The 22,505-nt window shown below is 26.8% G+C and overlaps 2 protein-coding genes and 1 long non-coding RNA gene across 5 annotated transcripts in view; all 3 read left to right on the top strand.

Moving 5' to 3' along the window:
- LOC115233694 (pheromone-binding protein Gp-9-like) overlaps positions 1-2,258 on the top strand; it is a 7,011-nt gene extending 4,753 nt beyond the window's left edge. For all 3 annotated transcript variants that reach the window (XM_029804257.1, XM_029804258.1, XM_029804259.1), the window contains exons 2-5: positions 203-305; positions 963-1,078; positions 1,640-1,754; positions 2,077-2,258. In XM_029804257.1, the coding sequence (XP_029660117.1) occupies positions 203-305; positions 963-1,078; positions 1,640-1,754; positions 2,077-2,147 (405 nt within the window). In that variant the 3' untranslated portion in view covers positions 2,148-2,258. The remainder of the gene's footprint in view (positions 1-202; positions 306-962; positions 1,079-1,639; positions 1,755-2,076) is intronic.
- A 2,869-nt stretch (positions 2,259-5,127) lies between these two features.
- LOC115233697 lies at positions 5,128-6,503 on the top strand. The gene is made up of 2 exons (XR_003883823.1): positions 5,128-5,754; positions 6,094-6,503. It is a non-coding gene; the product is annotated as an uncharacterized LOC115233697 (long non-coding RNA).
- A 7,411-nt stretch (positions 6,504-13,914) lies between these two features.
- On the top strand, positions 13,915-21,493 carry LOC115233687 (insulin-degrading enzyme). Its single transcript, XM_029804246.1, is given in 14 exon segments — positions 13,915-14,113; positions 15,110-15,309; positions 15,482-15,982; positions 16,478-16,668; positions 17,083-17,331; positions 17,885-18,277; positions 18,595-18,704; positions 18,772-18,916; positions 19,069-19,179; positions 19,254-19,374; positions 19,488-19,694; positions 20,093-20,385; positions 20,536-20,745; positions 20,851-21,493. Coding segments are annotated over 14 exon segments (3,051 nt in total). The 5' UTR covers positions 13,915-14,045; the 3' UTR covers positions 21,103-21,493.
- The last annotated feature ends 1,012 nt before the right edge of the window (positions 21,494-22,505 follow it).

Genomic DNA, 22,505 nt, shown 5'->3' with positions numbered 1-22,505 from the left:
CTACAATTTTTATAATTATAAAATATTTATATTATTATAATTAAAAAATATGTATATATTATGTATTTATTATATACATGTCTATTTTAATTACAATTTAATATTAAGTTTATATTATAACATAGCTTTCAAAGCTATCATATCTAGGCCTTTTTACTACACGCGCTTTGTTTTTTAATTTACATAACAATATTGATTTTAGATGGTTGCCTATGCAGACACTATTGCGGATGCAGCTTTACATGGAGGATTCCTATCTGCCGCGGATTTGCAACAATGTTATGACAGGGCGAATCTGGTAGAAGGTAAAGTCTCCTGACCTTTTTAAATTTACAAATACACACACACGTATGTAACATATATTCAAACATATAGGCAATATACGCGCGTACGCGTGATAGCGTGCCTGAGTGTATGTGTCTGATGTAAGTGTGCGCAGAATTGCTTATTTTAATATATCATTAATATATCCTCCCACAAAAATTTTGACTTTGACATATGTTATCTAGACCACGATTCAATAATTGAAATTTTAACCATCGCTCGATTTTGTGTTTAATAAATAATTATAACGAAATAACAATTTTTATGCAAATCAAAGTTATAATAATTATTCGTAAAGAAAATTTTCTCTAGATAAAAGGAATACTAATTCCTCCTTTTTCTAACATTGCTTCTTTCATTAGTTCTACAACTTCTTAAATGTAAACCTCTTTGTCAATAATGGAAACAGATTTAAGTCTTCCTGTACAGAAGTGACATGATGTGATATAGATGACCGAAATTTTTCAAATAACATATGTGTTTAAATATTTTTTCGCATAAAGACATCGTGTACAATGTTTCTATTCAACTAAATATTAAATAGATAATTATTAGATATATTTATATAATTATAAATTATTAAATAGATAATTATTTTTTTGCAATGTAATAAATAATAACAAATAATTATTTTTTAGCTGATTTAATTACAAATGCAGAAGTAAAAGATGGTTCTTATAAGAATCCAGAAAATGTGGAAAAGGCGACGAAAAATGGCTGCTTTACATTATGTATATTGGAAAAGCGAGGCTTAGTAAGTACAATGCATTAAATTGTTATGCATATAAAAAACAATCCCATTTTTTTCACAAAAATTACATCAAAACTCTATTAATACATTCGTCGCATCGTATATTCTTTGGTTTCTTAATCTATTTTTAATGAAAAATATTGCTAATTTAATATGTAAAAATTATAAATTTACTTTAACCAATTTTATTCTTGTTAATAATTTTGCCTTATCGCAAAAAAAACAGATTTTGAAAATATTTGTCACTAAATGTAAATAGCTGATTACTTAATCATCACGTATCAATTAATGTAAAACTTAGAAAAGTAACAACTATTAAAAGCAAAGATTATATTATTATTAAACGCATTTATAAATATTAACTTCTCTCACATTTAAATATTCAGCTTTTGATTAAGCGTGTACTACCGATGTGATTATCAATTAAAAAAACATTGAATCTTGACCTCGACCATTTTTGGATTAGAACTGGCGTTACTATCCTACTTACACTTTTTCGATATTTTAGATATTATCTAGAATGTGCAAAAATTATAAATATCATAATTTTGTAATTATTTCCAGATCGTCGACTCGGTAATTCAAAAGAACAAGTTGTACGGCAAATCGGCACATGCTCAATTGAATCAGGCTACTCAAGCAAAAATATACGCGACTGTAGATCGTTGCACTGAACAAGGCAAGAATATATATATTTACTATAGATCTATATTATATACAAGGTGTTCGATAATAATCGTATCACTTCTCGTGTGCAATTAGAGCAAGTTATACCAAGAAAAACCGTCTATAAATATCTAATTCTATAGATTTATATATAAATTATGCATTCTCTATTACTATTTGTACAACAATTGTTATCAATCCATCAATTTTTTAATTTTTTATTTAGAAAGTTTGATTGATTCTCAAATGATCAATATTTCAAACTTTATGTGAGATAACTAAACATATATAACTATATAAAACATGTAAAAATAATAATTATGTCATTGTTTCAGTTAAAACAAAATCGGACATGTGCGACAAGTCCCTTGATCTTCTTACATGTCTCTGGAAAGACTTCATCTAATATGACAAGATTACTAATAACAAATAATAGATTCCTAGATATGTTAGAGTACATTGGCAATTATTATAGACATGTTGTTCCCTTTATATTAATAAAAATTTATTTATATTATATTTTGTGTTTTACTTTGAATTCTTAATATCCTAACATTGTAAGTATATAAGGTTCTGATAAAAATAATAAATATAAAAAGTAACAGCAATAAGAGTCAGCGCGGTATCAAAAGCGCAAAAGAATATAATAAAATTATTAAAGTTTTGGTCCCTTTTTTGGACGTTCTTTAGTTTTATATTTTAATAATTTTATTATATCTTTTACGCTTTCCATACCGCGTTGGCTTTTATTGCCTGTTACTCTTTATATTTATTATTTTATTCTTGTATTTTATTTTATTTTATATTTTATTATGTAATTTTAAAACTTCCTAAATTTTTAAAAATTTTTTCACAAAAATTTAAGATATTAATATTTAAACTTACGATATAAATTTTTTAAATTAATTGAAATCAAAATAATAATATAAAATTAAAATATAAACATGATTTGGTATATTAGAATTAAATTTCCATTAAAATGTAGATATACAATTTAGTGTAATAAATAGAACACAAAATTTGTTAATGAATAAATATATATGATTATATAAGTATTATATATCAACAAACACCACCACACATACTTCCGCGAAAACTCTATGAGTATTTCTCATAACTAAATATTAAAGTTAGTATAATAAATACATAAACAAATATAACAAACATATTTGGTATTATTTTAGGATTTTATAATTCTGCTGATAGTCAACATAAGATTACACACATAATAAAAATATTAAAGACATGAAAATATTTCAATCTTTGCACAATATTTATACCATAAATAGAAAATTACATTAAATTATTATCAAAAATTTATATAATATTTCTTTATTATATTTTTATATAAAATATTTGTAATATTTTTACACACACAACACATTGGAACGGGTATTTCTGTTGAAATATATTTTTGTAAACAAAACAAACAATAATATATGCAAGCAAATTTTAGGAAATGCACTATTTTTCACATTTCAAAAATCACTAATCACTATATATTGACCGAGTTCAATTCTTTTCGTGGAAATACAGAAACTATTTTAAACATTAATCAGATTTTAGACGTCAATACACCTCTTTTATTACGCTTATTCACTTAATAGTTTTATAATAAATTAATTTCCCGGAAATATAAATACAACATACCAATATTCGCAGTGTACGATGACTGAGAAAAATCCTGTCTTACAATTCTACGCAAATGTCGCGCATGATAACCTCGGTAATACGTAGAAATCATAATAGTTTTATCATCGTGTATAGCATATAAATACCGTACATCGAGATATCGATGGTAGTTTATTGTTGAACGAGCGAATTGGCATCGCAAAGTGTATCATCCAAAAACGTGTAGAAAAAAATTACGAAACCATGAAGGCAGTAATATTCGTTTTTTATCTATTTATCGCCTTTGTACCTATTTTCAATGTAAGCAAAGTATAAATATAGTTTCGCTTAAATTAATATTATCAATAAAAAAGTTAAAATTACAAAGTATAAAAACTTAATATAAATAAAAAAATATTGTAAAGAGTTTCTTCTCTCTCGAAAGAGAAAAAATCGCTGTCACGGACATTTTTATCAATCTTATATAAATACATTATTCAGAAAATATTAATAAGTAAAGAGTTATTAATTCTTCTGTAAGATATAAAAAATAAATTTTTATTTTTCTTTAAATAAAAATTTAAATTTCTTTTTATATAATCTTTTTGTTAATTGTTATTCTATATTTGTTATAGACAACGGGGCTCAGCGATGATGTCACAGAGAGAATGGCACAATTTTTGTCAATGTCAGAAACGGACGTACAGATCTGCATAAATAAAACATATGTAAAAGTCGGTAAGTTTATTTGGCACAATAAAAATTGTTCTAAAATTATCTTGAATTTCTTTCTGTCTTATGTAGTTACAGTTTGTCAAAATTAATAGCTTACGTATAATATTACATTATACAAAGTGTCCGTAAAGATCGGGATCAAATTAATATAACTAATATTAATATTAATGAGATCGAGTAGGTAAAAAAGGTTCATATAAATCTATGTCCGAAAATGCTTTATTAAAGAGTTATAAGCGTTCAAAAATAAAACGAGCACAATTGTTTTTGTACACGACCCCGTTAATACATTGTATAAATTTGGTCCTGATCATTATGGGCACTCTATATAGAGAATTCCGGAGCAAAATTGGTAAATTTTAGCAGCGTGTGCGAAAGATTATTCTAATAGTAAGCAAAAAAATAACGCCAATTAATCCGTTTGTACTTAAATTGCATTTTCCAGAGGATTTGATGAGATTGGATCAACTAGTAGACGATAATATTGAAACAATAGATATCGATAAATCAGTTTTAAAGGTTGGCTGTTTATTTGCCTGTTTGTTACAAAAAAAAGAAGTGGTAAGATTTAAAAAGTAATATATATTAGTCTAATATAATGTATAAAATATACAATACTAATTTTGTTGTTGTGTGTGTATATGTATATTCATATCAGATAATTTACTTTTTGAACCTCTTGCAAAATAATTTGTGAAAACAAAATTTATAATTTATTTAATTTATGAGTTTATTTGTGTGTGTGTTGTACGGTTCAATCAATTTAAGCATTTTTAATTATTTAATTTACTCATTACTAATTACATGTTTTTTAAGTCAAATAATTTACGTATTTTTATTCAATTTATGCGTGTGTGTGTGTGTTAATAAATAAAATTCCTTAAACTATTTCATGTATAACATAAAAGTGATTAAGAATTAATTTAAATTTATAATAATAATTGCAGTCGTGTTACTGATTAAACATTAATTGCTATAGTTTATATAATATGAGTTTTTAATTTTGTAACTTCAATAATTTGTTATTTTATTGTTAAAGTGCTATTTACTTTATCGTAATAATCACCTTCGTATACGTATTTGTTGTTTCAGTTAAAAGCAAATCTGAAGAGTGCGAAGTAACTCTCAAATTCATTCTGTGCCTAACAGCAGAAACGAAACGCTTAATGAGAGAAATGGAATAAGATAAAATTTTAGTATTATATTAAAGAGTTAATATAATATCTAAAAAGAGAATTTAATGGAAATCAAGAATTTGATATACAAGCAATATATATTCTTTATAATCGATCTCTTTTTTGCAAAAATGCAATCATTGCCTTCGTACAACATTTCATCAATTATTAAGAAATAACTTTTCGCCAAAACAAAATCGATATATTAAAATAAAAAGTAGAATAAAAAGTAGAATAAAATAAATTTTTCTATTACATTATAAAAAATGCCACAACTATTCGTTATTATTATTCGTTATTGTCCAGAAGATTATAGCGAATTTATCCTACAACTGCTAAGTCATGGCAGCAACTCGAAAGCACGACAATTATTGTAATCGAGGGTAAGGAGGCGCTACGTAAAGCATTAGATGGAAATATTTGCAAATACTGCACGATTATTGGTCCCTGCGGGTCAAAGTTTCATGACGCAAATGAAATTACAAAACCAATGTAGGTTGCTTATTTTATCGTACACATGGAGAAATAATCTTAATACAATTTACTTAATACATACAATATATAAAGAATATATATGTATAGAATTACATTATAAAATATAAAATTAGAAAATACTAAACAAAGTATAAACAAAGTATAAGAAAAAAATAAGGAATTAAAATTCCGATAAAAAGATATTTAAATACAAGAGTGCAGAAATATAACAATTTGCAGACATAGAAATATAAATAAGTTTATTACGTTTAATAATATTTTATAAAACTCAGACAAAAAGATGATACATCTAACAAATAAATTACTATATCTATGTAAAATTATTTCTCAAATAAGCAAATCGCGAATTACTGAGGGTTTCGAGAACCGAGAAATCGACTTTAACAACGGTTAACGAGGGCGAGAGGGTTGCTGAGACCGTGGCAACGTTAATATAATTCGCGGTGGACCACCTTCCAGACGATGACCGGAAAGGGGAATGCCGCGCAAATTCCATGTTGAAATTAGCATCGCTCGGATTCCGATCCGTGAACATTCTAAGTTATGGCCGAACGAGAGGACGCGATCCCGCATGCTTCGCCTATGATCTCCCGCAGTCAATGCGCACGCATATTCAAATCTAAAGTGGTGAATAATCACCCGAGGTTATTGCAACGGAATACCCCGTTACGATCGCTTTAACCCGTTTATATGATTCATGAATAAATTGTATCTATAATTCAAATACAATAGAAGCTCCACATACATATTTGTGCATTGTTTATTCACGTATCTTGTACTCTTTAAAAAATAATTGTACAAAGAAGCGTGTTGCTTTAATGTATACGTTATTGGTTAAAATTATCTTTTCTACAAAAGTAATGATGTGAAAAAATGCGCCTATTAAAAATAAAAATTATAAACAATATAAAATTAGATTCTGTTATTATAAAATAACATGTTTTAATATTAAAATTGTTATATATATGCGCTGCCGTATATTAGATATGCAGGCAATGTTCGAGACTCGTTCGCGTAAAAAGGGGATGAATTTCAGTATATATATGCGGAAATATTGTATTTTCCTTTTCAGAGTACATGGATATGAAGAACTTTCATTGTATTTTTTTTTACTGATAATTCTTAGTATTAAATTTTTAATATTTATTTCTTGATTGCGCATACATATAAATAAAACTATGTTTTCTTGCATATCTAGAAAATATTTATGTCAGAATCAATATTCGATAAAAAATGATAAGATTCGATAACATTAAAGTAACTTACGTTACACTATCAAAGTTTCGAATTCTGAATTGCAGACATTTTCGCAGAGCATGCACATTAAAAGGAATGCACGAAGTTGCGAACGAAAACAGCCACGAAAATTGCATCGAAATTTCTACCGTCGCAATTCGAATATATATATGGTGACCCGAATTACTCTAGATGATTATAGCATGTGCAATATGCTGGTAGGACATACACAAGTGTATTTATAGTAAATAGTATATCACTATGTATATGTTTACATGCTGTATGTAATATCATTGCAGTAAAACAATAATTTCGTTTAAGTTCATATTTTAAACATATTGTTCGACATAAAATTGAGATTAAAATAATATTCAATCTATCATGTAATATAAAACTTAACATTACTTATATAATTATTGTTGTGTACATATCATTTTTGATAAACACAGTTAAATATTATATATAATCATTAATTCTCTTTATATACATTTCAGGTTTCATATTATTGTTATGTTTTAATCAATAATTGTTGTCAACGTTTTTATATAAATATTCTTTTCACACTTTTATTTATAGAATATATTTTATAATTTTAAAGAAAACATGTTTTCTTACAAAGAAAAAATCTTGAATAAACGTATTACTAAAATTGCATATATACATATATAAATAGATAGATAGATACATACACATACTTCAATACACAGCGTGGTATCTAATAAAGATACTATAAACTCTCTCAACTTTAGGATCATAGGATTATCTTGGAAACTCTCTCGCGACGACAACATGACGCAAAGTTCTCCCCATAATAATTTGCCGGGCGCGTCCATTACGAGCTATCACAAAATTAAGAAGAGGAGAGCATGGTTAACATCCTCGTCACAACTCGCCATCACGCGAAAATTTCGGCAGAACGCAGCCAACGCGTATTTATGGACCCGTATCGTGGCAAATACTTATCGTTAATGGATTTTATACAAACTTGATGAAGTATTTCTCCGAAAAAAATAACTTAAAAAATTAATTATTAGTTATTATGCTTTTTTAAGCTTAAATAATCTCTAGCGATCTTATGTTATACATTATCAAAGTTATTTCAACTATTAAAACTATTAAAAAATATATAAAAAATATACAATATATAAAAAAGTTATTTATTTAAAAAAATAAAATAAAATATCAATTCTATTAATAGTATTGGCTATATTATAAAATAATGTTGGATATAATTATAAAATATTCATTACTCTCTATATTCAATACAATTTTGTTTAATTGGATAAAGTGCAGAAACATATATATGAAAAAGTTATGGTGAAGCTACTATAGGGAGGTCTATGCCCTGTCTGTGCCTCTTTAGATCGATTTTAGACGCATGGACCACCATAGGCGTACACTTTGTGTTGAAAGAACACATTGTTAGACAAAAAGAGAAACCGCTGTCTGCAATTAAATAATTTTCATAAACAAAACTTTTTCGTTGTCTTTTTATCCTTAACATATAGTTATAAATTCTGGCACTGTATATAACATAAATATTCTAAAATTAAATTCTAATATATAATAAAAGAATAATAAAGCTGTATAAAAGAATAATAAAATTGTTAAAAAGTGACGAATTTAAAGTAAAATAATTTAAAATATTAGATACTATCTCAAAAATATCTTTGAAGCTAAAATAAATCTGAGGCAAGTGAGAGAAATTAAAACTGACGGAATACTTTTCAACCTGTACTCTAAAATATCTCAATATTAGAATATTAGAATATTAGAATATAATAATATATTATTATTATAACGAAAAGCAAAAGTTTATCTTTAATATTTTTATATTATTATCTTATAATATATTTATGGGATGACAAACAAAAGAAAAGAACACTCGAATGCAACGCATGCATATCGCAATTATCGCCGTTCATATACGTTTCCGTTGATAACGCTCTCCTCTATGTGTTGCGCATTTACGAATTATCTTCCTTCTCCATCCCTCATTTCCGGTAACGTATAAGAAAAAAGATTTAAGACTCATTTTTTCTCGACATAAATGCAATAAATTGTGTATCATCGTCGATTAAACAATATTATCTTTTTTTCTCCCCCAAAATAAACTAAACATTGCTACCGCAATACCGTAAACATATATACATAATATTACATTCATTTATCTTTGCATATTAGAAAATAAGATTATTTTTACATCTGTTCTGTTGAACAAAATATTTTTCTTCTACTGTTTATATAATCATATATCACAATAAGAAATATAATCGCAACTTTATATGTTTTATACAAAATAAAAAATATTTTTAAATATATGTATAAAAATTATTATTATACATATATAAATAATTTTACAAAAGATTAGAATTATAATATATATAAGAAAATGTGTTTGTATGTATGTGTATATGTGTTTGAGAGGGATTGAGCGTATAGAATATATTTTTTATATTATATTTTATCTTATATCTTTATATGTTTTCATTTTATTTTTATATTAGTTGAAAAGTTTCAGAATATTATTTTTTGAAATATGAGTTTTGTATCAAACTAATTTTTCAGCAAAGTGTTCTAAGCCGCTGTATGACACCATCCGACCCATTTACTTTTATTACCACGCTTTATCGGTTTACGATACCTTGCTATTACAAACCCCACATTTTTACACGTTTCGTTAACGACATCGTTTTTGCGCGCGAATTGAACGTTTTAATGCTGCGCGAATTAATATAGATGTCTGTGCACAAATTAAGTTTCCGAAATTGCCGAAAAGAAAAAAGAACATTCGAAAATAGTTGTGCTCTCAAAAATTGCATCGCACAATATCGAGTATTTTTTATTGACAGAAAATCCAATATTGTTATATACCCGCTTGTTATATACAAGCTTATCTAATCTAATCTGTTTTAATTGGATTCTTCTTCAGAAAAAATGTAATTATTGCCATGGTTACACCTCACCGATCATTTTGATTTTGTAAAAATAGTGGTGTAATATTTTCGCAGAAAACATCAAAAAATAATTTATGAAATAATAAATATCATAATTAAATATAATTAATATTAAATAAAGATTAAAATTACACCCAAAATGTATATTGAATGTTTTTCTGTTATAATAATTCTATTATAATAATTATCTGTAATATAATTAATATATTTTTCTTCAAATTATTAATAAATAAATTTAATAATAATGTTCATTTACTATTTCTCGCATATATAAAAGAGTAATATTTACATTACTTGATTATTATATAAACATACCTGATTTCATTTTGAAACAATACAATAATGTCTTTATAATGTCAACGCATTGTCTTATCTTGCGTTACGCGACTGATAATAACAAAATATTTACATAGCTAACAATAAGTGTCAACGACTCGGGTAGATCATAGATTACATTTGTCTTACTCAGGTGTGAATGTCTACCGGTATGGATTTTCCTTTCATTGATACAAATTCGGTGAAAACAAAATTATGTATCAGGAATTTATTCATTTTGATGTCCATAATAATATTGTGATATAAATATATAATTAAATAAATTATCAAAGTATCCAAATTAAAAATATTCTAGTGACTAATTTTAATTAAATAAAATTGTATATGTATATGTGAAACAGGGAGGATATAGAGCGGCGGCAATATATGTATATATAAAAGTTAAAAATAATAACAAAATATACTCCATATATTTTATAACAATTATTATTTTTCCAATTAGATCTATAAGTTTCTATCATATTTCTATATTTTTTTATTTCTCTAGCTTGTTATATTTAAATGCCATAAATTCTAGTTAAGAATTTTATTAACAAAAAAGTTTTTGTATTAAACATTTAATTATAATAAAAAAATTTTTTTCTTGATTATTACAGAAGAATTTTTGTCAAAAAATTCAATCTTATTAATAAATCTATGTACTTGGATTAACGTATTGTATACGTTAAAATCATAATTGTCACAGGTTGTATCTCACGTCTATTCTTTTTCTTTTATCACGTGGGATGATGTCGACGTCTTCTAGCGGGACAAACGCCAAATGTGTACGACTCACGCGTAGGTAGGTTCGATGTTTTCACAATACCCACGCGAACAGAAACGGGTTCTTTGCAAATATGGAGTCGCCGAAACATTCACTTTTGCAACCTGAATCTATCGATACCTTTAATTAAAATTTACTCGATCATTGATAATACGCAAATGAAATCTTCCACAATTCAATCTCCCATGAATAACCATAATGCATAATAAATATAATAATCTTCTTGTATATTAAACACGAGTGAAATAAATATGTTCTATCATAATGCCAAGCTGTGATCGATCGCTATCGTCAAGCAGAGTGAATTATCTGTGATGTATATTATTTGTGCATGCTATTGTAAATTATTAAAAAACATCATCATCAATTATGCATTTAATATTATTCGTTATCTAGGCCTTATTAAATACGTGCGTCTGGATTTATTAAGTAACATTATTATTAATTATATGTTATTTTTTATAAATTATTTATATATCATATGTATCTAAGATTAACGTGTTTGCAGTTTCCCCTCCTTAAGTAATCTTAAAGTTGCACATTAGTTTCCTTAAATAAATTCATTGTCTGCTCGCGCAGCGGCTCGCGACAAATTCCGTGATCTCGCGCGTATACGGAACTTAAAATAAACAAGTAACGTCCCTGTCATTCTCGGCTAGGAAATCTCTGGACCTCCCTCCTTGCAAAAAGTACATCTTGCAATATGTTTATAAAATATTTATATATATATATATATATATATATATATGAACAACGTCGGTATATGGATTTAATTGGGTTATTATAAAAACATATATTAATACATAAAAATGCGTTCGAGGAAGCTATATGCTGCCGCGACAAGTGATACATTTCTCAGAAACTTTACGTATCACGAAAGATGAATGTTACAAAAGAAGGATATCGGTCTTTTTATGGAAGCCAAAACGTTTCGATTGTTCATCATTCTAAAAAGTAATTCAGCTCAGACTAATTAATTTCAAATAAGGTATAATCATGTGCACTTTATTATATATAACATTTTTAATATTAAAAATGGTAATAAAATTTTATATGTAATTTTTTGCTCCCCATTGTAGCACAATTTTCTAAAATATTATCTCTCTCGTAGAAGAAAAGCAGATTTAAATAAATATAAATAATAAAATACATTAAAGCTAATAAAATATCCATTAAACTATTAAAGGATATTAAAGCGCAATACTTTTCTGTAAAGTGATTTTTTTTTAGACACCTAAACTTTTTAAAAAATATTAGTAAAAATTTTTATATTTAATATTAATAAAATATGTACAAAAAATATTATAAAAAAACAAGTCGAAATAAAGTTGAAAAAGCTTAAACGCCAAGTTTTTCATAAAAAAGTTACATGATATATTATGTACTGCTACGTCATAATAATAAACATTAGAGCTTTTCTATTATTTTTAAATTATTTGTACTAATTCAATGGTCATATTTTCAGACATTAGTATAGTAAATATTAAATTATATCATTAAAATGCACCTAATAATTACAAAATATTCTTTTTTTATTTAATTAATTATATAATCAACAATTAGAATATTAAAAATGTAAAACATATAGAAAACGAAACTTGTTTTTTTCAGAAATTTGCGATAAATTAAATAATAATTATTAATATATATAATAATTATTATAATAATAATTATATGTAACTAGATTAGATTATAGCGAATTTCTTCCCATTCACTCTAATTTTAAATCTCAAACTTTTCTGCGTAATGTAAGAGAGATTTCAATCGCGTAATATATATATATTACAAATCTTTAAAGACTAGACTCTTTCATCGGTTTCAATTTCTCAGATCACGATTCATTATTTTAAATCCGCCGTTTGATTTGGCGCGCTCTTTAAAAAAATTATAATGCACTCACCTGCGCGGTGTGCAATCACGGCACTTTCTCCCGCGAAGAGACCCGGAAGAAAAATCTTCACAACGAAGTGCCCACGTGTCTAAGCTGCTATTTCACCTTCGAGACTTCGAGATATGTCCAAAGCACACGGAACACAACACACGCACACTGCACTATCAGCAGACGCGGCTACTTATCAGCACCGAAATGTACACCAAAAAAAGAAAAGGAAACCATGATAATAATACCATAACACCTGTTGCGCGATCACCATAGACTGAGGAGGCCCACTAAAATTCGTCATAGCAAACGTCTCGCAAGAATCGCGTTTGGCGTGCCATCTCGCGTCATTTGCACGACACTACGTGTACTACAATAGCGGTGAGAAACTATGGAAAATTAATTACCTATTGCGAAAATAATAAAAAAAATACTAGGGTTGGACATTATGTACCCATAAACCATAAACTATAATAACCTATGTCTACGCGTAAATAATATAAATTATGTTTAACATGTTATCTCTATGTCAACAACTAGTAATTTATGAAATATGGCTTATCGAACATGTTCAGTTTTTGAACACAATTTTCAAATTTTACGATGCCATAAAAAATCAACATAAAATTCAACAAATTAGATTTTATGCTAAATTTTATAATAAAAAACATAAACGAAAAAAAAACTAATGAAATATCTTCGATAAACCGTAGATTATCGGTCTATTAGTGTTATAATAATATGGAAGTTTATGCATAATATATATATATATACACCCGTAATATTTTTTTTTTAATAATATCAGAAAAATCGCGCACAAAATAATCTTTGTAATTAAAACTAATTATATATTTCACCAACTGCGCTCTCTCGCAATATTATCTTTATTTCTAACATATATAATATATGACATGATATAGATTGTTCATCATTGAAAGAATGTTACTTGACAGAAAATTTTTGGCGCCAGACTTTTTCGGAATTCAAATCTCTGGGATTTTCGCTAACTTCAAAGCGCGTTACTCGCGTATATAACCTGGTATAACCAACCGTGTGTGTATAGTCGGTTCTTATTCTTGTTCTTCCGGCGATTAAATTTTGCAAAAATTTACCACAAATGTTTGCCACGCACGCATTAAAATCTCGCATTCTATTCGTATCCACGCAATCTTTTCTACTTTTCAGGTATGCGTATATGTGTGTGTACACATTTCAGACACGACTTGTCACCTTGCGTACACCTGAATGCTCGACACGATCTATGAACGCTTACCATACCTGACAACTGTATTCGCAATGTCATTACTCGGAGTACACATCGATCGATAAACTGTGTGATTGATTTTTTTTCTCGTTACGATTTCTTCAGCGGACACTTTCACGATAATATCAGAGATTATCACGATATTTCGTTTTAAACTCTGTAAATCGCATTCGCTGAAATCTAACCTCAAGAGCATTCTTCTCAGTCACGTTTTTTACTTTTTCTTTTTGTTACCGAGGATTTTTCTTGTGTAAGCCAATTTTTTTTACTATTTATTTTTCCAAGCTAACTTGCGTGCGAGAAAATATATTGTTCAAGTAATATTGTAAATTGTAAAGCAACCACGTTTGTAAAAGTCAGTGAAATTTTGCTGGTGATAGTGAAAAAAAAAAAAAAAAACAGTATAAATTCGGTTGGGTATTATATTCTGCGCGAAATTTCGTCCTTGATATTTCACGATGACGTCGTTTTATCAAAATGACAAGATCTCGCTCACGGAGAGTTGTAACTGCAAGTAAGAATTAGTTAATTACTGATCCATTGCAATTATACACTATCCAGAGCGATAACATAAACTGTACACTGGGGTTATATATAGTATCTTTAATATCTTTTTTTTCACATCATTTGCAAAATTTGCCAAGAATTTAACTTTTCATTTTTGACTTCCTTATATAAAATGTAATAAAATCATACGTTTTGTCCTGTTACAAGAGAAAGAAAAAGATCATTTGCACAAAACTGACCTCAATATACAGTTTTAAATATTCAGTGTCAACATGTATGTCTGGGTTTAATTAAAACTATCAACTATTAAATATAAATTAATATTTAATAATGACACAATTTTTGTAAATGTCAGTTTTCATAAATTCTAGTTTTAAAATCTTTGTATTTCTTTCATGATGTGTTTCCAGAAATAAAATTCTGGAATCCAAAACTGTAGTGATCAGTATGTCAACCCACAAACGTGTAGAAAAGCGATACGACAATATAATAAAATCACAAAATGATGATAGATTGTACAGAGGCTTAGAACTTGCTAATAAAATGAAAGTGCTTTTAATAAGCGATTCAACAACTGATAAGAGTGCTGTTGCACTAGATGTTAATATAGGTAATTTTAATCATATTTACAATTAAAGAAATTTTTTATAACTTATTCTGTATGTATATATATTTAGAAATATTATGTAGATTGATAAAAATATATTGTTATTTAAATATCTCAGACCGATGTAAAAATTTATCCTTGATAATAAAATCTATTTGTTCACTTTATGTTACAGGCTACATGTGCGATCCAGATGATCTGCCTGGATTAGCACACTTTTGCGAACATATGTTATTTTTGGGAACAGAGAAATATCCTCAGCAGAATGATTACAACATGTATTTGTCGCAGAATGGTGGCGCGAGTAATGCGGCGACACATTTAGATCACACCACCTATTACTTTGATGTAACTCCGAAAAAATTAAGAGGGGCGTTAAACCGTTTCGCCCAATTTTTCTTAACGCCTCTTTTCACGGAGACTTTGACTGAATTGGAGCTGAACGCCATAAATTCGGAACACGAGAAAAATTTGGCAAATGACAATTGGCGATTTGATCAATTGGACAAATCATCTGCAAGTTCTGATCACCCGTTTTCAAAATTCGGCACAGGCAATAAAGAGACATTAGACATAATACCGAAGCAAAAAGGCATCAATATTAGAGATAGACTACTCGAGTTTCATGAAAAGTATTATTCTGCAAATATTATGTCACTGTGCATACTTGGCAAAGGTAAGGCGATAATTTACATACATATAAGAGTTTATCCATTATTAAAATATTTTGATATTTCACATTGTTTTATACATTTGAAAATTTGAGTTTTGGTATGGTAAATGTGAAATGTGAATAATGAAATATATTCGTCATAAATCTATTGATAATTTTCTTTCGCATTTAATTTTCAGTTATTTCATTAATTATTTATGTATTGTCACATTCTTCTCTTCCCACTTAAAAATTTTTCTTTTAAGGAGATTATATGTAAATTTTGATATCTTTAACTAAATAAAAATGAAATTGGCTTCTTTTTTTTTTTAAATCCAATTACTTCAAGATAAGCAGATTAATACAAGCCAATAAGTGCAAATATTTGTGATAAATATATCTAATAATATAGAATTTTTGTGTCGATTTCTCTTATTAAAACTGGATTTTTTTCTGGGCAGATCTATTAATTTTCGTTATTTGTAACGTTTCTAATATGTTAACAAATTTTATGTTTAGAGAGCTTAGATGAACTTGAAAACATGGTAGTAGATCTCTTTTCTGAGGTGCGAAATAAAGAAGTTGAAGTTCCAGTATGGCCTGAACATCCATTTAAGGATGAACACTTTCGCACTAAGTGGTACATTGTTCCAATAAAAGATATGAGGAACGTTATATGTCTCTTATAACTTGCAGCCTTAATTTTCATGGTAAATTCCCAAATGAATTTAAAGTTTATTTTTTAAATAAAAATGTTGAAGTTTCAACAGTTTTTCTGAGCTATAAGCGATTAAAGAAGAAGAATTATGTTGTTTAATTTCTTTTAAGTAGACTTTTTATATTCAACGAAATTTTAATTTGAAGATTAGTTAAAAATATATATAACATGTGTGTGGTGATAAATAGATAGTAATGATAAATTATCTATTTCAAAATTTCCATTAAAAGGAAATCGACTTCATAAATTCTGTTTCACAGAATCTATCATAATTATGGTTGCGAGTTATGGAATACTTACAAAATTCTTAATAATTATTGATGTTAGACATGTATATAATTTTATATACGCAATACGCAATGTATTTTTGATATTTATATCTTATTATTAATTCTTGTCGATATAGCCTGCACATTATATTTCTCATCTGCTTGGACACGAAGGAGAAGGCTCATTATTATCAGCTTTGAAGGCCAAAGGTTGGTGTAACTCCTTGGTATCTGGAAAACGATCAGGCGCCAGAGGCTTCAATTTTTTCAGTGTTGTTGTCGATCTAACCGAGGAAGGAATTAAGCATGTTAACAATATTGTTACACTGATGTTTCAGTATATCAGTATGCTTAAGAAAAAGGGCCCAATTGAATGGATCTACAATGTAATTGATGAAATGAAATACACATATAATCTAAGTTGCAAGTGCCTGCCAAAACGTAATACAATCTGCAAAGAATTATTCATAAAAGGAACGATATAGAATAAATTTTTTCAATTGGTTACATAATTTCTCAAAAAAATGTTTTATTAATTAAAACACAGTTTTTTATACACGTTTATAAATGATGCATATACCAACCATATAAAAAAAAAATATTAACACTTTATACAAAAAATCAATTCATATGGAAAAATTATAGTTCCATCTAAAAAGAAAACTTTAAAATCTTGATAACTATTGTTCCGAAAAACATGCTTATCACGATTATGATATTTATTCCTTTTTTTTAACAAATTTTTTCAGATATGTTTTTCATAAAATCAACATTTTAGAATATTTACAATTATATATGTTTTTTGTTTTTCTTACGAAAAATCATACATATTCTCGCTTGCCGATTGTACCGTAATATTTCACCAGACATCCTGTATTTTAATTCCACATATTATATTTTAATATTAAATACCAGAGTAACATGATTTTATATTTGCAGGAATATAGAGATATCGCGAATATGAATTTTCGTTTTAAAGAAAAGTCTTCGCCTCGTAATTATGTGAATTCTATAGTACAAGCCCTGCAGGAATATCCTATGGATGAAGTTTTGTGCGCGGAACGTACTTTTCCCGAATGGCGACCAGACATTATCAATCAAATAACAGAGTACTTGACGCCGCAAAATATCAGAGTTCACGTGGTCGGAAAAGTGTACGAAAATATAGCTAATGAGACCGAAAGCTGGTATGGCACTAAATACAAAAAAGAGAAGATACCAACGGACATAATTAGCATGTGGGAGAACGTTAACGATAATGCGGATTTACAATTACCCCCCAAGAACGAATTTATAGCGACTAAGTTTGATATCAAGCCGCATGAAGCTAATGTAATTAAAATTGTCACTTTTGTAATATTAATTCTTAAGCATTCTGGTGATATTTAATGTAAAATTTTCATGAAACTTTTCATAAACTCTATTTTCGTAAAATTTGTTATAAAATTCAATATTAATGTAAGAGAATTAATTAAAGCAGTCTCTCTTTTATATATATACGTGGACTTTGACATTCAATATAATAATTGAAATACTGGATATACATTCCATATTAACATTATGAGGATATGAGCTAGTGCTTATGAATTAATTTGATCAGATCTTATATTTGTATGTCATTACATGCATTTAGCTGCTAAATTTTCTAGGTAGAAAAATTTCCTACAATTATAGAGGATACGCCGTTTATAAGACTTTGGTATAAAAAAGATGATGAATTTCTTGTACCAAGAGCTAGGATGATCTTCGATTTTGTCAGGTATGTGATAAGCTATCAAATGTATAATTGTACATAATGTGATGACCTCTTTTTTTTAATTTTGTAGTCCACTCGCATATTTGGATCCTATTAGTTGCAATTTAAGTAATATGTTCGTCCAATTATTTCGTGACTCTCTCAATGAATATGCATATGCTGCGGATTTAGCTGGTTTACAATGGGAACTTAGTAATAGCAAATACGGAATAACAGTGAGTAAATTTATAATAACAATAGTAGTATTATTGTAAAATATTGTATAATCTTTATTCTGTGTCTGCACATATAATAATATCTATCAAATCTCATCTATAAATCATTGGATATTATTCATACTCAAAGTAAAAAATCAAATATATTTTAGCTTGCTATAGGTGGTTACGATGATAAGCAACGCGTATTGTTAGAAAAAATCATGGACAGAATGATAAACTTTAAGATTGATTCAAAAAGATTCGAAATTCTAAAGGAGAATGTATGTATAATAAGATTTGTATTGTATTGTCTTTAAAATTAAGCTGCAGTGTATTTATGTAGAATGGTTTATAGTATATCAGGAACTTGAAAAATTTCGTGGCTGAACAACCATATCAACATGCAGTCTATTATCTCGCAGTTTTATTAGCAGAGCAAGTCTGGGTCAAGGATGAATTATTGGAAGCAACTGCTTGTAAGTTTGTGTAAAAGATGTATATATATATATATATATATAATGTATGTGTATGAGAAATATATGTTTCAAACTTTTTACACTATTAAAATCTTTATGTTGATGTTACACAGATCTAACTGTTGATAGACTCCAACAGTTTATACCCCAACTTCTCAGTAAAGTGCACGTAGAATGTTTGATACATGGTAATGTGACTATAACAGAGGCTACAGATACAGTTAGATTAATCGAATCCAAATTGACAAATTCAGTGCCTCACATAACGCCATTATTGCATAGACAACTAACATTGTATCGTGAAATTAGACTAGAAGATGGTAAGCATATAATATAATTTAAATCTCATTTATGACAATTTGAAAATTAATATCCTTAAAGACAGAGAAAAAGGAGAAGAGAAAATATTAATTTATTAAAAGTATATATATATTAATATAAACAATTTTACTGGTTTTTTTTTCTAATGATTCTTGATTAATAAAAATCATTATATGATAAAAAATGTGGGAAAATATAAAAATAAAAAAAAAACTAATTTATATTTTAATCCATGTGAAAAATAGAAAGAAAAATTAAATTTTATTTCTGCAAGATCATTTTATAATAATACAATTTTTGTCCCAGAAATAAAGAATGTTGTTAATAACTGCTAATAATATTGTTTATACGATACCATTCACTTTTAATATTATGTAATGATATATGTTTATTATAGGTTGCCATTTTGTATTTGAAGCAGAAAATAAATTGCATAAAAGCTCATGTACAGAGGTATATTATCAAACTGGTTTGCAATCAACAGAGTCAAACATGCTCTTAGAGCTTCTAGCACAAATTATTTCGGAACCTTGTTTCAATATTTTAAGAACTAAGGAACAATTGGGCTACATTGTATTTAGCGGTGTGCGTAGAACGAATGGAGCGCAAGGCTTGCGAGTCATAGTTCAAAGTGACAAACATCCGCAATATGTTGAAAAACGAATCGATTTATTTATGGATTCTATGTTGGTGAGTATAATAATACTTGCATGAAGTTAGATAATAATAATATATATTATGTTAAAGAATTTCTCTCTTATGAACCTTGTAGAAGAAATTTGGTCTTTGTTGAAATATTATTTACATTATTATTATTACATTATTATAATTATATTATAGGAACACATATCTACAATGTCAGAAGAGCAATTTGAGAAATATAAAAAAGCCTTGGCTACGTTACGTCTTGAGAAACCAAAAATGTTGAGTTCTCTATGCGTTATATTCTGGAATGAGATTTCAAACCAACAATACAACTTTGATCGAGCAAATATCGAAGTAGCTTATTTGAAGACTATAACACGGCAGCAAATACTTAATTTTTATAAGGTTCCACATCTTGTATTATACTTTATCTCATTTTATATGCAGAATATATGGAGAGAAAAAATCTGAAGAATTAAAAAATTGATAATATATTTCATAATTTTTTAGGAAATTATATATAGTGAAGCACGACATAAATTGTCAGTACACGTGATATCTATGGTAACAGATGGCATATCAATCGAAGAAAGTATATCTGATTCAAATAACAAAATTGAAAAAGTTATCGACATACCAGCCAATCAAGAAGTTAAGAAAATTGATGATATTTTATCCTTTAAAATTAGTCAATCTCTATATCCTCTATCAAAACCATTCAAGGAATTTCCCAGGAAAGGTGTACGTTCTTCTAAATTATAAATAAATGATATATAAGATAATTTTAATATAAATTAAATAGATGAATTTGTTTAATGCATAATACTTTTAATTGATTGAATATTATATTGATTTAATTGATTGAATTTTATATTGATTAAGAAACAAATCAATGCAAATTTTAATCAAATTAATAAATCAGTTATTAGTGCATAGTAATATTTATATCTTTAGCTTGCTGAATTTATGTATAATTATATTTATATATAAAACAACGCATAAATACTTATATATGTAAATACAATTTCAAATACAATTTTAAATACAATTATTAAAAATTTATCTTATCAATGTTAATTATGTCATTGAGATTTTGTAGATTAAATACACGTAATAAAAACATGTTCAAAAATTGCACTACAAAACTAAAAAACTTGATTTACCTCTTATTTGATGATTGCAGATTGCTATTTTGAATATCTAAAGTAAAAAAAAAAAATAAATGTTAAAAATTTTCTTCTTCAATACTGTGTGATTTTTTATTTATTTTATATAACTAAAATATCAAAATTTAATAAAATTAATAAATCAACTATTGGTGCATAATAATATTTATATTTTCTAGCTCGTTGAATTTATATATATATATAATTATACTTATATATAAATCATAACATAAATACATATATATATGTAAATTTATTATTGGCAATTACTCATTGTTCAATTTTAATAATGTTATTGAGATTTGTAGATTAAATTCATGTAATGAAAACATGATCGAAAATTTTCCTACGCCACAAAATTTAATATACCAACCATAATTGTTTTTAATGATATGATATATAAGATAATTTTAATATAAATTAAATAGATGAATTTGTTTAATGCATAATACTTTTAATTGATTGAATATTATATTGATTTAATTGATTGAATTTTATATTGATTAAGAAACAAATCAATGCAAATTTTAATCAAATTAATAAATCAGTTATTAGTGCATAGTAATATTTATATCTTTAGCTTGCTGAATTTATGTATAATTATATTTATATATAAAACAACGCATAAATACTTATATATGTAAATACAATTTCAAATACAATTTTAAATACAATTATTAAAAATTTATCTTATCAATGTTAATTATGTCATTGAGATTTTGTAGATTAAATACACGTAATAAAAACATGTTCAAAAATTGCACTACAAAACTAAAAAACTTGATTTACCTCTTATTTGATGATTGCAGATTGCTATTTTGAATATCTAAAGTAAAAAAAAAAAATAAATGTTAAAAATTTTCTTCTTCAATACTGTGTGATTTTTTATTTATTTTATATAACTAAAATATCAAAATTTAATAAAATTAATAAATCAACTATTGGTGCATAATAATATTTATATTTTCTAGCTCGTTGAATTTATATATATATATAATT

This window comes from Formica exsecta, unplaced genomic scaffold (genome assembly GCF_003651465.1).
Source record: "Formica exsecta isolate Colony F162 unplaced genomic scaffold, ASM365146v1 scaffold182, whole genome shotgun sequence".
NCBI classification, from domain to species: Eukaryota; Metazoa; Arthropoda; class Insecta; order Hymenoptera; family Formicidae; genus Formica; species Formica exsecta.
The sequence above is the reverse complement of the archived record's forward strand: the minus strand, read 5'-3'. Positions and strand labels throughout refer to the sequence as shown.